This window comes from Kogia breviceps, chromosome 14 (assembly GCF_026419965.1).
Source record: "Kogia breviceps isolate mKogBre1 chromosome 14, mKogBre1 haplotype 1, whole genome shotgun sequence".
NCBI classification, from domain to species: Eukaryota; Metazoa; Chordata; class Mammalia; order Artiodactyla; family Physeteridae; genus Kogia; species Kogia breviceps.
Genome location: NC_081323.1, coordinates 14,166,894 through 14,183,023, shown reverse-complemented (window position 1 = coordinate 14,183,023; position 16,130 = coordinate 14,166,894). Strand labels below are relative to the sequence as shown.

The window sequence follows — 16,130 nt, the reverse complement described above, 5'->3', positions numbered from 1 at the left end:
GAGCAAATCGTTTAGAAGTTAGACTGGTCCCCGGAACCCAGAAAAACCCTCACTTTAGTTTCCGCTATGGAAACTCCTTCATGGAACAAATATCTATTAAAGGTCCACTGTCCGAGGCATTGCAGCAGGGATGGTGACCTCAAAAGGCCAGGACTCCAATGCTTGCTCCTCCTCTCACTTGCTTTGTCTCCCAGGCAAGTTACCTCACCTCCCCATTGCTGGCTGACGTTTGCTGAATGGTTATTACTATGTGCCCAGTATGTGCTAACTGCTTTATATACACGATTTCATCTTCACAATAGCTATATATATATAGTCATTCCATCTTTATAAAAAAGGACACAGGCTCAGGGGGGTCAGCAACATGCCCAAGACGCGCAGCTCACCTCAGGGCCAAGGGGAGATGTGAACCCAGGTCTAGTGGAGTGCTGAGGCTGTGCTCTTTGGCGCTATTGTGCTTAACGTCTACGAGCTTCGTTTCCACAGCTATGAAATAGGTACAATCAATTCCTACTGCACTGGGTTGTTAGCGATTACATAACCGACGTGAGAGGCCTAGGAGGTGCCCGGTGAATGTCCACTCTGTTCTCCTCCCCATTTCCTTTGTCCCCTGCGCCTCAACGTTTCCCTGGGCTGGAAGGAATGATGGCCCCATTTGCCATCTCTCCAAGGACAAACGTCTCTATCCCAGGTCCCGCGGTGCCTGGCACACAGCCAGCGCTCACTGAATGCTGTCGACCCAAACGGATGATCTGGGAGTCCCCACCCTCAGCTCTCCGGACTGCAAAGTGGGGATCCCACTCGGTCCGTCACTAGTCCCTGAAGCACCAGGCTGTGGCAAGTCCCACAAAGACAATTCTCTTGGTGCCACGTAACTGCTCTCAAGCCACTGGAGTCTTTAGGATTCTCTCAGCAGAAGGGAGCAGGAACAGGTGGAGGTGATCCCCGGAGCCCTCCTGACAGACGAGGTACCAGAATTAAGATGAAGGTATTCTAGGTCCAGCCTGAGGTCTCAACTTTCTCCCACGGGCAAACCCCAGCTCGTTCTCACCCCCACCGCGCCCCCCGACTGCAGACATCCTCATATACTGGGGGCATTAACCTTCCTTCCACTGGAGGCCCACGGGAGAGGCGGTGGGCACGTAAGCACTTAAAACCCAAACCTGTAGGTCAGCACCTCCTCTCCTCCACCCTCCTCAGCAGAAGCCCTGGAGCTGGAGGCTTCGTGGGGACAGATGCCACAGCCTTGGAGAGACAAGTCACATCCTCAGCTTCCTTCAACCTGTGCAAGCACCGAGTTGCCATGGCGACACTGCAGCCCTGAGATGCAACGGCTGCAGACAGCATGGGTGCTTCCAGGGCTCAAAGCTGAGGGTGACACTGTCTGGCCCTGGAGGCCAGGAGATTGGGCAGGCTGGGTGGGGGAGGAGGAGAAGGAGCCCTCCTCCAGGCTTGGCTGGTAATTGCTGCTAAGTGAGGGGCTGTCATTGAACCCAACATGCGGGTAGTGGGGGCCCCCCCCCGCTCTGCACCCTATAATTACTGTACTAGACAGCACCTTGCTCCCTGTGTGAGGAGAGGGAGATGGAGGGGGGAGCAGACAGGAAGCTCTCATCCACCTGAGCCAGCGGGGCTCTGGCAGCCTCTCCCCACCGCTGGAGCGTCCTGCATCCCAAGCAGCCTCTCTGGCAGAGGCAGGGAGGACCCCGGCTCCTTCCACCTGCTGGCTCTCCCCAGGTCATCCGGTGTAGAAGGCAAGCTTCCTTTAATCCTAGCCTCTGAGCTTGCAGCATCCAAGGGGGGCAGAGGTGCAGGAACCAGGTAAGACACCCCCTCAGGGGAGCCCTGGGTGTCACACCTCCATTTGCAGAAGTCTGCATTATGAAGCTGAATTGGTAGCAGGAGACCTGGGTTCTAATTCCTCCTGAGCCAGAGGCTCTGGAGACCTCAGGCTAGTCACTGCACCCTCCTGGGCCTCAGTTTCCCTAGCCGTTAAGACTGACTGGGACTCAGCCATTCTTAAGGACTCCTCCACAGCAGGGGATGGCAAACTCCAGCCGACAAGCTGAACCCTGGTTTTATAAGCAAGCTTCCACTGGAACGCAGCCATGCCCTTTTGCTTCTGTATCTGTCTGTGGCTGCTTTTCTGCCACGACAGCAGACCTGAGTAGCTGCGACAGGGACCATATGGCCCCCAGATGGAAAATATTTACTATCTGGCCCTTTACAGAGAAAGTTTGCTGACCCATTTCTAAAGTATGAACGCTCTCCTAGGCTTGATGGACTGGGCTGGTGTGGCTCTGATCTGATTATAACAATTCACAACAAGTCCCGTCCTAGTCTCTCTACCCAAAGATACCAGGATGGGTCGTCCTCCCATGACCCCTGCCTGAGTTTGGATAGTGGTGGCAGGTCGGGCAGTTTCAGGAGCCGAAGCATGGTGCAATGGCGCCACCTGCTGTGAGCGCCTAAAAGCACCTGTGCCCGGAAGGACCACTGGCCAGCAGCTCTCACAAGGCAGGGGAACAGCTCACAGGAGCAGACCAGGCCTCGGAACCATCGCACATCAGAGCTGGGATCTCACCTCCTCCCTCTCCATTTTGTAAAGAGGACTGCAGTCTAGAGGGGTGGTGCGACTTGCCCGAGGTAGGCGAGCAGAAGGCCCAGGGCCCAGAGGCCCGTAACGCTCTGTGTATGGTCCATGGACAAGCACACAGGCACACAGTCCTGGCCGTGAATCCTAGCATGGCTGCTCATTTAGGGTCTCTGTCCCGTGGCTGTTAAAGAAATTTCAAAATACATACTTAAATGACATTTAATCTGTTACCAATATTGACTTGATCCTCAGAACAACTCTGAGATAATTATTATCTCCATTTCACAGATGAAAAAACCGTGGTACAGAGAGGTTAGGTAATTTTTTTTTTTTTTTTTTTTTTTTTTTTTTTTGCGGTATGAGGGCCTCTCACTGTTGTGGCCTCTCCCGTTGCGGGGCACAGGCTCCGGACGCACAGGCCTAGCAGCCATGGCTCACGGGCTTAGTTGCTCCGCGGCATGTGGGATCCTCCCGGACCAGGGCACGAACCCGTGTCTCCTGCATCGGCAGGCGGATTCTCAACCACTGCGCCACCAGGGAAGCCCGAGGTTAGGTAATTTTAAGGTCACACAGCTAGTAAGTGACAGAGTCAATATTCAAATTAGGCTGTGAAAGCGTTAAAGTCCCCAGAATATGAAACTTGGTACCTATTTTTTCCTGCCTGCAGGTGGTGGGGCCCTAAGAGAGGGCACTGGGGCTCAAACCGGAGCATGAGAGACATGGGAGGCCTGGAGTATGACCAGTCACCCCAGGAAGGCCCCAGGCAGGGAAAGGAGGGGAGAGGCCAGGCCCACGCCACCCTGCCTGTCCCCATACCTCCAGGCAACACAAGGTGGCCAGCGGACGGTAAACCCTTTATTCCCAAACTATAAATAGATCGGCTCTCTGAGAAAAGATGCTCTCCAGGCGATGAGGCCCCATCTTCTCCATCTCCCATTCCTAACTGCCCCGGAGTCTAAACCCGTTATACCTCTGAAATCACCACCTTGGCTCTCAGAGCCAGCACCGCTTGGGCCCCGCTCCGGCCAGGTCTGAGGCTGGTCTGGCGCTCACCCCCGTCTGACCAGCTCCCCGCCCTGGCCCACCACGTGGTCACGTGCTCTCGAGGCCAGCCTGGGAGGAGCCGCCCAGGTCCCCGCGCTGCTGACAGGTGTGAAGGTTGGGGAGCAGCCTGCTTCCAAGCTGGTGCCCTGGCTGGTCACTGCTGTCCCTGGGCCACAAAGTACCCCTCCTCCTCCTCGTTGTCCTCTTCCTCCGGCTGGCTGGTCCGGAGCAGTAGCTCCAGGTCGGGGCTGGAGCCCAGCCCCTTCAGGGGCTTAGGGCCGCTGTCACCTGCGGACAGAGGCAGCCCAGTTACAGACCCAGTACCGGCTTTCTTGGTGTGGCCTGACGCGAGCATGTCCTCAGGCCCCCAGTCCCCCCCCCTGCCCCCCCGCCGGAGATGATCCCTGTGACTTCTCGGAGGAGTGGCGGTGGCGAATCACCAGGCAGACTTCCTCAATGAGAGGAACAGCCGGTGCAGAGGCAGCTGAACTGTGCAGACCAGACTGCAACTGCTTTGGGGAGTCAAGAGCCACCTGCCTCTTCCCGGCAGGGCTGGCAGAGGGGAACCTGTGGGGCTAAGAGTCACGGGGAAAATGTCATCAGGAGACGGCTCTGGTTACCTCTGGAATGCAGGGCTTTGAGGGCGATGTGCAGGGATATTCCCGAGAGGCAGAGGGCGAAGCCCAGCCAGTTCAAGAGACTGATCTGATCGCCCAGCAGATGAGCTGCCAACAGCAAAGTGCAGACTTCCTGCAGGCAGAGAAGCAGGAAGGGGATGTGCTCAGGAGGAGGAAGTAGAGGGCAGGGGCACCGGGCACACCCACAGGGTAGAGCCAGACCTGCCAAAACTCCCGGGGCCTGGGCAGGCTGGCCTGCAAGGCAAAGGCGGAAGCCTCCCCAAGCTCAGCAAACCAGCCTGTAACACTTTTCCCCCTTTGCGTTACTGAGATGCAGCAGGAGGAGGTGCTTTTCACAGCGTTGTCAGAATTAGCAAACAAATCCAGGCTGGCAGCACAGGGTATCAAGCTCACAGCCATGCCCACAGGAATGAAGGAAGCTGCCCTTCCAGAAGGCACCTGTGCATGGACAGCCTCTGCGGCCACAGGTGAATGAAGTCACACTGGGCTCTATAGGATACACACTGGTCACGGGGTTTTTCATACACACTGACTGCAAATGGGACCTGTTAGATGATTCATTCTGAGAAGCACAGCTTATGCCTCATCATTTGGTTGGCAAGACCCTCGGGGAACCCTATACTTCTGGTTTTAGGCAACACTGCTCCAGTATCAGTGTCTGCCTGGTCCATGGCCCTGAGCAGGAAGGAGTGAGAGAGGGTGGGGGGAAGGAAGGGGAGAAGTGATGAGAGGAGAGGGTAAGGGTGCTGCTGGACAGCAGTAAAGGCAGGGTCGCCGAATGCAAGGCACACATGATAAAACCATCCCTTACTGTGCCCATGGCAGACACTGCCAATCAATCACAGAACTCTACGCTAATGAGTCTGACTGGGGGCTTCTCAATCTCGGCTCCAGGCCACTGCCAAATGACCAGAGTTGGCATTCTTGGTAAACCGTAAATGCATCCCAGGTCTAGCGGAGTCAGACCTGGCTTTGAGTCCCACTCGGCTACCTCCTAGCTGTATATCCTTGGGTACGAGCAGCTCTTCTTGTCTGCTTCCCCATCTGTGAAGCAGGGATGTGCATCCCCACCTCACAGGGCCATGGTGATGGAAGGAGTGCAGGTGACAGCAGAGTGCGCAGCACCCTAACTAGGCACTTCCGTCTCTTCTCTGCAGGGCTCTGGGAGGTAGGAGCTGGGACACCCTCAGGGGTCTCCCCGCTAAGACAGGGCTGGAGTCACCTCCAAGACTGTACCTTAAAAATGCCAGCAATGGAGAGAGTGAGGCTGGAGGTTCTGGAGACCAGGAGGAACTCAGAGAAGCCCAAACCAAAGGCGAGAATCCCGCCAAGGAAGAGGCTCCCAAGTACCCGCAGAAGCAGCCCTGTGTCCTGGAAACGGAAGATTTTCTCAGATGTGGACAAATGGAGACCTGGAAGCAACGGGAGGAGAGAGCGGGAGGCCACGTCCTGGGTGTGCCTGCCTGGGTGGCCTCACCCCACCCAGCAGCCGGGTGAGCTTTGCCACTGCTGCATTGCACACTCACTGCACCTGCTGCCTGTCTGAGGTCCTGAGCACACAAGGATGGAAGGTGTCAGAGAATCCCACGGAGGTAGCCTGAGACTTGGGGAAACCAGAGAAGCCCGGGGGCAATACAAGCCAGAGATCCTTATAGGGAGTGATGGGGAGGCTTCTGAGCCTCTGGGCTAGAGTAGAGGGGGCTGGCATTGCAGAGGAAATCGGGCAGAAGCGCCTTGCTCCGTCACACGTCGTGTACCTACCCGTCTTTGGGGGAGGAGGGCTGGGGGAGGGTGATTTCATGTGGCCTTGGCAGCTGTGATACCCAGTGGGCCAAAGACAGATGGGACAGCCCATCACATGAGGACTGTCAATGTCTTGGGCCACTGGAGGAGTACCTTAATTTCAGGTGGGTCACCTCTAAACAGGGATGAAACTCTATCTGTACAAACCTCCGTTTAGCTACATAGCTGTGGGGTTTAGCCGACACATGCCCCCTTTCTGGACCACAGTTTCCCCACTGATTAAATGAAAGGGTTGGGACTAGACCGGACAATACAATTTGATGAACAGTTCTCAAAAAGTAAACACACGCTCGTACAAAGACATGACAAAACCACGGTCCCTTGTTCCAGAGACACCCACACAGGCCTCCACGCACCAAGTTGCGCTTAGACTTTCAGAGGACCCTTGGCCCTCCGACACTGCCCATCTGAGAGAATGGTTCCTCTCCCTGCAGGAAAGGCCCCTGATATAGAAGCAGGCATGAAGCTGAACCCCAGACTCGGCAAATGGACACCTGTGGGAGCAGGAGACTGGCCGAGTACTGTGAGATTTTTTCGGGGGGAAGCATCAGAGAAATGCAGAGTGACAGTCCCCCCGGCAAACAGCCTCCCGAGGCAGGACACCTTGTCTGGTGTTGGGCTCAGCAGTACTGCAAAGGCGTTGGCAAACTGAAGGGAATTCGGGGAAGAGCAACGTAAGTAATGAAGGCGCTTGGGGGATTAATTTACCAGAAAAGATTAAAGTAGCTAAATCCATGCAGCTCTGCGAAGTGAGGACCACCAGGGTCACCGCTCTGGGATGACTCTCGGATGAGCGAGCTCTCGGGTGAGGGTTTGCAGAGCCAGGGAATGGTGTAAGCACCCAGGAAGGGAGGGAGAGTGTGGCGTTTGGTGCAGGGGGCATAAGGAAGGAGTGGAGAGAGATTTTAAAAGGGAAGAAAAAAGGAGGCTGCAGAACAGAAGTTTCCTGGACGACGGAGCTGCAGAATAATTTTCTCCGAGAGGTCTAAGACACTTCGCTGCTTGGAACTTAAATGGATGTGGGACGGAGTTCTCTGCAATGACCCCGAGGACAGAAGGGACTCGGAGAGGAAGGATAAACAGATAGGGGACGAAGACTAACTCCAAAACACTAGGAAAGGAAGGCGGTGGCACCCCCTACCTCCCCTTCCCCCAGCCCCCCAGCCTAGACACATCATCCTGCCTCTGCACTGGGAGACGACAGCCAAAGGGGACTGCTCAGCTGCCTGGGCTCCTGTGTGCCGCCCTCTCCCCTCCCCCTCTCCCTTGCCCCCGAAATGTGCACTCGGCCAAGGCCAATCCCCCACACGTCTCCCCACGTCTGAACCTACTGTTCCCCCTTCCTGGGACGCCCGTCCCCATCAGGCTGTCAAAATCCCATTCATTCTCCAAACTGCACTGTCTGGGAAGCCTTGACCTGCCTTTCCACCCCACCATCCTGGAGCAATTCATGACCCTGTGCTCCTTCTAAAAGAAAGAAGGCATCACGGTTAAGAGGAAGGATGCGGGAGCCAGCTGCTGGATCCACGTTCAGGTGTGTTTATAAGCCAGGGGGCCCTGGGCAAGCCTATCTCTACTTCTCTCTGCCTCCGCTTCTTTCATCTGCACCATGGGGCAGTAACAGCACTGGCACACAGGTTTTGGGGGAGAATTAAAGGAGTTAATATGCTTAAATTGATCAGAACAGCCCTGGCATACCTTTAGGGATGTCTGCATTCACCGTCATCACCGCTTGGTGTACTTTACATGCGCTTTCTACGTAGCATTGATTGTGCTGGATTCCAGCCATTTGGTTTAAGTATCTGTCCAGCCCCCAAACCAGGCACTGCCAGGGAAGGGACCACCATCTCTGATCTCCATAACCCCTGCAGCTACCACAGTGAAAGGCTTGGAGCGGGGATGGGAGCTTTGCTGCACCGAGGTGCCCCCGAGGTGGATGACCCCACGTACCTTCAAATACAGCAAAGAGAGGGAAGAGCCCCAGAAACATGAGCGGCTGCAGGTGGAACATGGTGTCGATGGGGTTCTGAAGCCCTGCAGAAAGGGACACGGGTGAGCCATCAGGCCCGGCCCGCCTTCACCCCGCCTGGTGCCTGGGCCCCTTGCTCACCAAGTTCCGCCTTCTGCAGGAGCATCTGGGTGAGTGTCCAGCGAATACCCCCGATGAACGAGGCACCCAGCACCAAGGCAAAGCCCTCAGCGTTGAACTGTGTGGACTTGTAGGTGAACATGAAGAGGCCCCCGGCGATGAGAACCACCACCAAGACCAGCGCCGCACGCTGAAAGGATGGGGAGCAGTTGCATCCACCTTGGGGCCCTCAAGTTCATCACACCCGGAGTTTGGGGGCCAGCAGCCACCCTGGCTGCCCCTGGGGCGAGACACCCTTCTACCTGCCCCACCCTGGGGTCCTGGCCAGCCCCTGCCTGTCGGTGTATCAGGGCTGACATCCAGCTAGCAAGTACCGAGATCCTGAAATACGGCAGTGCTTCCCTACCGCTGTCCTAGGTCCCCACGTGGCCCCAATGGCCCCCCGGACCCAGGAAGCTAAGGGCTCTTGCTGTACAGCGGGGAGCCTGCAGGACCTGCTGCCCCTTGAACCCTGTCTCCTTTGGTCACTGCTCCTGCCATACCAGTTTCTAAATATTCTCAGTAGCGCCCTGTGTCTAGGTCTTTCCTCAGCAAGTTACCGCCACCTGGGCTGGGCTTATCTCCTCGGTCACACGCAGTGACAAGCCACTGCTCAGGTTTCCCTTGTTATTCTTAGCATCTGTGGGGGTAGGAGGAACACAAGAAAAGCTGGGGCCTCACCAGCTCCTCCAGCTTGAAGATCAGAGAGAAGATCAGGATGAAGAGGACAGCTGAGGATTTGGTCATTGTGTACCTGCGAGGGAAAATTACCCATGACATACCGCCGGGGCTGGGAGCAGGGACCCACAGCACACTCAGTGCGCTGGAAAGGGTCAGGGGGAGACCCCTGACTTCCCCGAGGGCAGCAGGGCAATCTGGGTACAAAGACCAAAGTAAGGGGGCCCGAGTCATCTGGGCTGATACCTGAACTTTAATCGGAAGAAATCTACGCCTAAGAGGCCTGTGATTATCACCAGGGAGAAACTGAGCTTCCTGAGTCCTGTTATTTACCGACCCGCTCCGTGCAGACCAGGATGAGGCAGGAAGAACGAGAGAAGGGGAGAAAGAGAGGAGGCAGAGACTGTGCTCGCTGAAGCGCAAAATCTGAGATAAGAAAGAACTGTTCCGCCTGCCCCTCTGTGCCCCTTTCTGCGCTGTCCTGAGGAGAATGGTGACCCATTCCGCCTGAGCCTCCGGCTTCCCCAGGCCGCCTGGCAGGGAGGCACAACACCCCCTCCGTGCCTGGCTTACTGCAGAGGCTGGCGACTTCCAGGCGAGCTGCTGGGTGCCAGGAAGGCATGGAGAGAGCAAGGGGGTTGGGTCCCAGAGGGCCCTGTGATGGCTGGCCCGTGGGCCGGGCACACAGACGCGCTGCTGGGCAGTGAGCCCCCAGGGAGGGGGTGGGCGTGGCCGGTACTCACAGTGAGACGGTGATGTAGAGGAAGCTCCAGTTGGACAAGCCCACGTCAAGCGCCGTTGCCAGTGCTGCAGAGACACGGGCCCCACCGGACACGCAGCCAGGGCAGGCCGGTACAGGTGTGCCAGAGCTGAGCACACTTCTCCGTGAGGCGCCTGAGTGCCCCCTGCCTTGGCCTGTAGGCCTGCCTTTCTCTGGGGTCCTCCCCGCCTTCCTTTCTACCCAGCAACTGAAGGGTTAACTCCTGGCCCCGCCCCACCCCCGCCAAAAGGGGAGGGGGTGGCAATCCTCCACCTGACTGGCTGCAGCCACCGTGGCTCCCACTTGTTGAATACCTGGGACATCCCCCTGAGGAGGGAGGGGTGTTAATCGGAACCTGATGCTCCCCGACTGGGAACTCTGCAGAGTGGCTCCCGCCTCCCTCAGGATGAAACACACACTCCTCCTGGAGGACCTGACCCTCCGGGATCTGGCCCAGCCACCTTCTCGGTTCGCCTTTCTCCCCCTTCCTCTTACCAACGCCGAGTCCTCGGCCTCTCGAGACACTTTCAGTTCCCTCTCAGACCTACCCACGCAGCAACCTCACCCAGGCACACGAGTGCCTCCCCTCAACTCCCCCTCCAGGTCTCAGCCCACTCGGCCCCTGCTCCGGAAACCCTCCCCTGTGCCCCGTGGTCCCCAGGCACCCCCTCTGCCGCCTGAGAGCGGGCACCCTGAGCCCTGCTCACTACTGTCTCCAGGCCTTGGTACCTGCTCAGTGTGTGTGTGTTCCAGGGCGCGGGAACGACCAGCCACTGCTGCACTGCCCCCCAGGCCCCCCATCCCCGCGCCGTGGCGGGCCGGAGGAAGAGGCAGCAGCCGGCGTGGGAGGTGGCGGAGTGGAGCCACGAGGGGAGTGCCTAAGCTTCAAGCCACAGAGGCTTCCCTCCTTCAGGTCCGGGCCTCTGGCTTCCTGAGCTCCCTCCTCCTGCCTCCAGGGCCCTCCCCGGACCAGCCCGCCTGCACGTACCTGTGGGAGCCACTCTTCTGAGGTAGTCGGTCCAGCTCAGCACCACGCGGGCCCTGTGGCTGGAGCACTGAACCAGGGCCCTGGACAGGGCAGAGAACAGGAAGATCACGGCCAGGTGCAGCATGGTCATGAAGAGGGGGAAGTGGAAGCTCTGTACGGAGCCCAAGCACAGAGCACAGATGGCGGCGCTGTTACTGCCTGCCGCTGGCCCCCTGCCTCGCTCCTGCCTCCCTCCTCTCCTCTACCTGGTGGCAGGGCGCTGCTTCAGCAGCTCACGAGGGCGCCACGGTGTACGAGGGGCCTTAGGAACCCCACGTCTCCCCAGCTCATCCTCCGTGTCTCCCCCTCTCCTGATTTCCCCTGCATCCCAATATTTAAGGGGAATCCCTGGTGTGGCCCTGTCACGTCACTGGTGTGAGTGGCTTCCAGTGTGACTAGTTAAAGCCCGTGCCTCCCTGCTGTTAAATACTGGGGGGCGCTGTAGTCCTGGACGCAGCCATCTCCCACCCGGCCGGGCTGGCGAGGCCCCCGCGTTACCTTGGTCAGCCACTTGTTGTAGAAGGTGATGCCGATGGAGAAGCAGTAGTAGAGAAGGACCAGCCCCAGAGTCAACACTGCCCTCCACACAAAGGCCACGTCGAGGGCCCACCTCCCCATCCGTGGAAGCTGCAGCTCCCCGGCTCTGGTCAGTAGGGGCAGACCTCTCCTGAAGATGCCCACAGGGCCCGCAGGAAGGGCCAGTCGAGCTGGACCCGCGACTTTCAACAAGAGCGTCTCCTGGCTGGCGTTCTCGCTGCCTCCATGATCGGGAAGTGTCCCCTGAGCCCCAGACTCTGTCCTCACCTAAGGGGCTGGTGGCCTGAGCCGACCCTCTCCATGATCAACCGCGTACACGACTCGCCAGACCCCAGGGCTGAGGCTAGAGAGAGGAAAAGGCCGTTCCGGTGGCTCTGGCAGGGGGAGGGCTACCCCACGTGTCCTCCCCAGCCCTGGCCTGCAGGGAGTGGAGCGGAGAGGACAGCACTGCAGGACTCACGGCTCCCTGTCACGTCCACTCTCCTGTCACCTCAAGCTGTTCTCCATGAATTTCCACCAAAGTGACCTTTTAAAAATGTAAACCTGATCATGTCAGAGGAGACTGCATCCCTTTAGTAGCGCCCAGGTTCCTATGATACAACCCCTCCGTGGCTGAGAAGGCCTGCTCCGCCCTGCTGGACTCTTTGGTGTCCTCGTCCTGCCCCAGGGTTTTCCTTTTCCCAAACACATCGGGCTCTTTCCTGCTGCCCTGGGGAGCCGAACGCTCTGCCCACCCTTCATTCCTTCCTCAGCAGATCCTACTTATCTTCAGCTCAAATAGCATTTCCTCAGGGAGCAACCCCCGCCCCCGCACCCACGGGCTCCCCTGAGATACAGGCTGCTCCCACGGCTCCCCTACTTTTCCTTCATCGTGCTCGTGTGAGGCTGTGTCCCCCAAGGGGCTGTGTGCTCCAAGCACCCCGGAGCCACAGTGTCCATGTCAACTGACACCCACCTGGCACACTGAGCGTTCCCTGTATGATGGTTTGATGGCTCGATGCAAGAAAGGGCACGTGACTTTCAAAAGACGGATCTGGGTTTTAAGGAGTTGAAAACGAACTGGTCAGTACTAGGGCATGGACTACCAGACAGTCAGAATTTGAGCTAAGTCTATATGCCATAGTTTACATCCTTTACCAGAAAAATAAATTCATGACAAAAAACCAAACCAAACCAAACCAAAAACCAAACCGGAAAAGCCACACCTCCCATGCCCTAGCCTCAGACAACCACCCCCATGGAGGCAGTGCCTGCCTGAGGGTCTTGCTAGAGGGAACCACTCCCTGCCTCCCTATCAATCCAGCCAAGCCTAATGAGTGTCCAGAGCACACAGGCTCAGGGAGACCAGGCGGACCTGGGACCAGTGTGACCCACCTGCTGCCTCATCTCCTCCTCTGAGACATTCCCCCCACTGCTGAAATGCCACCTCCTTCCGGAAGCCTTCCTAGAACCATCCCATCAGACATAACTTACCTCCCCCACCCCTGGTCCCTTCTAAAAGGAGAAATCACATTCAGTTCTGTACTCTGGAACCTGGCTTACCGTGTCTCCTCCCTCAAGGCAGATGGGAGCTGGCACAAGGCTTTGCCCAGAGGACACCCCAGGCTGTGGCTCTCTTCAGCAAACTCTGGGAACCTGTGCTGTTTTGGGGAGACTCTCCTAGCTTTTAGTGAGTCCGGAATATGGGAGGACAGTCCACATAACTAAGAACTGTTCGGCACCCTGCATAACTTCAACATTCACAGAGGTGAAAGATCTATTTATAATTCCCTGAACTTTCAACCCAACTCTGTTTCACATGTAAAAGAGCAAAATTTCCATGGGTCTCCTAGGCACTAAAATGTCCAATAATACCTATACCATGTACATTGAGGGGAGACTGAACTGTTTTTGATAAGACGGTACCACGAGTTCCCAGTTTGGAAAAACAACCTCATCTGCAGACACAGCAGGCATGGTTTTCAAGCTGCCAACACGACATGGCTGCAGCCACCTGCACTGTGGCTTTCACAGCCCCAGAGGCTCTACCAGAGGCGAAAGCACCCACTGCTTCTTCATAGGTTCTAGTATCGCAGGGCTCAGGAACTCACATATTGAAACATTTTATTATCAATTACTTTCCTTTTATTTCTCTTTTATATTATGGTTAGGGGATCATCAATTAAAAAAAAATATGTGTAGGCCATTCTCACTAACCATAAATTTCCTTTGCGGATAATATGGGGGGTTGTTACCGAAATATCTGTCGTTCAAAAGAAGGTATTGTATCCAGTGGGTTGAGAACCGCTGTGCTAGGTGATCTCTCATGTGCTCCCATTCCTTGAAATGTGAGCTTACATCTCCCAGTGTGGATCCCTCTCTCCGACCTCCTCAACTCCACAAGAATATCCAACTGCCTCCTTGTCCTTTTGAATGTCTAACATCAGGTGTCTCACACATAGCCTGTCCAGGGCTGGCTCCTGTTTTCCAGGAGTCCTTGCACCTTCTGGGTTCCAGTGTGGTTCCTGCTCCAACACTGCCATGCCCTCCCTCCGCCGTTCAAATCCTACCCTTCCTTCAACGAGCCAGTCCAGGTCTCCCACCTGCAGAAAGCACCCACGCCCACCCCAGCCCACACCCACCCCAGCCCACACGGAGCACCTTCTCAAAGTTAAGAAGGATCCTAACTGGCGTCCCTGCTTCCTCTCCCCCGCTACAGCCTGGAGTCCACCAATCAGCCCCAGAGGTGGCCTGAGAACAGAAAGCAGGCCAGGCCCTCTGGGGTCTAACCCCGACTCCTCAGCAGGCCCAAGACGAAGGCCTTCCACCCTCTGGCCTCTGCCCATATCTGCAACTTCATCTTCCCTCCCGCCCACCCGCCACGCTGGCCCCTCGTTTGTCCAACACATCAAGCCTGTGTCCTTCTCTGCATTTGCTGTTCCTTCTAACCCGTACACTCTTCCACAGACCTGTGCTTGGCTCAACATCCTGGGCGAGGGGGAGCCCTCCTAATCCTCCTGGCACCTCCCACTACCTGATGCTTCCTTGTTTGTCCACGTGTTCACTGCCCATCCCTGACTCCCACCCCACCGCGGGACGCGGCCTCTCCAAGGGCAGGGCCGGGTCCGCGTGACGCCCGCCTGGATCACGTCGCGGGTGCTCGGGAAACGCCGGGGGGAGAGCGCGCGCGCGGAGGCCCGGGCCCCTCTACGACTGGGACATTGAGGCCCGGGATGAGGAGCTCCCCGGGGGGCCCCGAGCCGCGGTGCCCGTTGCCAAGCCGGGACCCCGCTCCCAGCCCCGCCCGGGTCCACCCCCCGACCCCGGGAGCGCGCGGAAGGGCCGCCGCACGCCCACTCACCTCGGCCACTGGCGCTCCAGGCCCGCTTCCTCCTGCCGGAAGTGCGAGGCCGCGCGTCGCCGCGCGGGGGCAGTTCTGCCGGAAGCCGCTGAGGGCCGAGCGGGGGCGGTGTCGGGGGCGGGGCGGCGCTCGGGGGCCGGTCCTCCTGTGCCGTCTGCGGATCCCAGGGCTGTGCGCTTCCGCTGCTCTGGAGGCCCCTGGGGCCCGACGCCGAGCCCCCTCGTCGGTTGGTGTTGTTTGTGTCTCCTGCGCTCAACCAGGGTCTCGGTCTTGGAGCCTCGGTGCCTGTTGCAGAGCCCTGCGCATCGCGGGCAGCCAGAAAACAGTCACCTACTAACAAATTAAGCATTTACCGTATTCCAACCCAGTGCTGGGCAACCATGGAAACACCGAGCTGGATCTCTCCTGGGCTTTTTCTTCTGGGAGCTCAAGCCATCTGGGGCGTGATGTCAGAGGCATTAAATTTTAAGACTTACAAGATCCATGGGAAGGAATAAATAATAAACATTTGTGAAACATCTTCCGTGTGCCTGAAAACTTTATAAGAATGATCTCAATTTCATTAAGTTGAGTAAGGGGAGAGCATCCCAGACAAGAGGAAATGAGGCGAGGAGAAGGCTGGAGCCTGGCTTGGAGTCCACTTGTTTATAAGGAGAGTTAACAAAAACCATGGTTGGAAAAGTAGCCAAGGGGCAAGTTGCAGTAGTCCCCAAAATGCCAGCTAGGGAGTTGAGGTATTAACTCATCTTTCAGGATGGATTAGAAGGGGCAGAGCAGGTCGAGAGAGAGAGAACCCTTTAGGCCAGGGCAGGCTAGGGTTGCAGAGTGAAGCTCAGTTTGGGACTTTTTGCCCCTCCTGGATCTGTGGCTCTAAGGCTGGCTGCAAACAGGAGTCCTTGCAAGTGACTCAGCTGGGCTCCCTGGCCTCTCTGAACAGAAGGCTCAAGGCCAGTGTAAGCAGTTCTTTATGCAAACCGCTGCCGCACCAGCTGGCATCACCAGGCATTCGTTCATTCTGCACTTACCAACACCTACAATGGCACCCGAGCTCTTGGCTTTATTGAGTCCTCAAGGCTGCATGTACTTTCTATGCCTTTGAAAGCGCTTGTCCTCACCCCCTTCTCCTTCAGAGGCAAGATAAAGTATCTCCTTCATCACCGCCCTCATCCAAGCCTCCCAGCTACCAAGGCTGAGGTTTGAGTGACAGTGTAGAACACCAGCTGGCAGGCTGGACACTAAGCACCGGCAAGACACAGGGTGAAGAACATGTCTTTTTTGTCAGGCACTGGTACTCGAGCTGTTCCCTGACTGTGTCCCTGGCAGGGAGAGGGAGGCCATGTCCTCGGGGGTGTACAGTATGCCTTTCCCTGCTATACCTGGTGGGCCTGAGTGGAAAGCACTTTGTCCTGGTGTGACAGTCTGTGAGCATCCTTAACCAGCAGGGGGGTATGTGTGTGTACGCATGTGTGCAGGCATGTGCGTGGTGGGACACAGTCGCTGAAGAGGAGGAAGGGGCTCTGGGAAGGCATCTGAGGGCTCTAGCTGGAGCTCTCCAACGTCTCCCAGACACACCGAAATG

At 57.1% G+C, this 16,130-nt stretch overlaps 1 protein-coding gene across 4 annotated transcripts; it reads right to left on the bottom strand.

Moving 5' to 3' along the window:
- Positions 1–3,433: 3,433 nt before the first annotated feature.
- SLC35C2 (solute carrier family 35 member C2) lies at positions 3,434–14,836 on the bottom strand. 4 transcript variants are annotated; one of them, XM_059037828.2, is made up of 11 exons: positions 14,552–14,836; positions 12,167–12,244; positions 11,173–11,554; positions 10,636–10,786; positions 9,631–9,694; positions 8,891–8,963; positions 8,192–8,360; positions 8,032–8,115; positions 5,515–5,690; positions 4,261–4,390; positions 3,434–3,928 (listed from the first exon to the last, which is right to left on the bottom strand). In XM_059037828.2, the coding sequence occupies exons 3-11, from the start codon at positions 11,290–11,292 to the stop codon at positions 3,795–3,797; spliced, it is 1,101 nt and encodes a 366-aa protein (XP_058893811.1). In that variant the 5' UTR covers positions 11,293–11,554; positions 12,167–12,244; positions 14,552–14,836; the 3' UTR covers positions 3,434–3,794. The 4 variants fall into 4 exon arrangements, with proteins under 4 accessions (XP_058893811.1, XP_066868428.1, XP_066868429.1 ...); XM_067012327.1 differs by lacking the exon at positions 14,552–14,836 and adding an exon at positions 12,754–12,927; XM_067012328.1 differs by lacking the exon at positions 9,631–9,694 and having other exon boundaries at positions 14,552–14,644.
- Between the last annotated feature and the right edge of the window lie 1,294 nt (positions 14,837–16,130).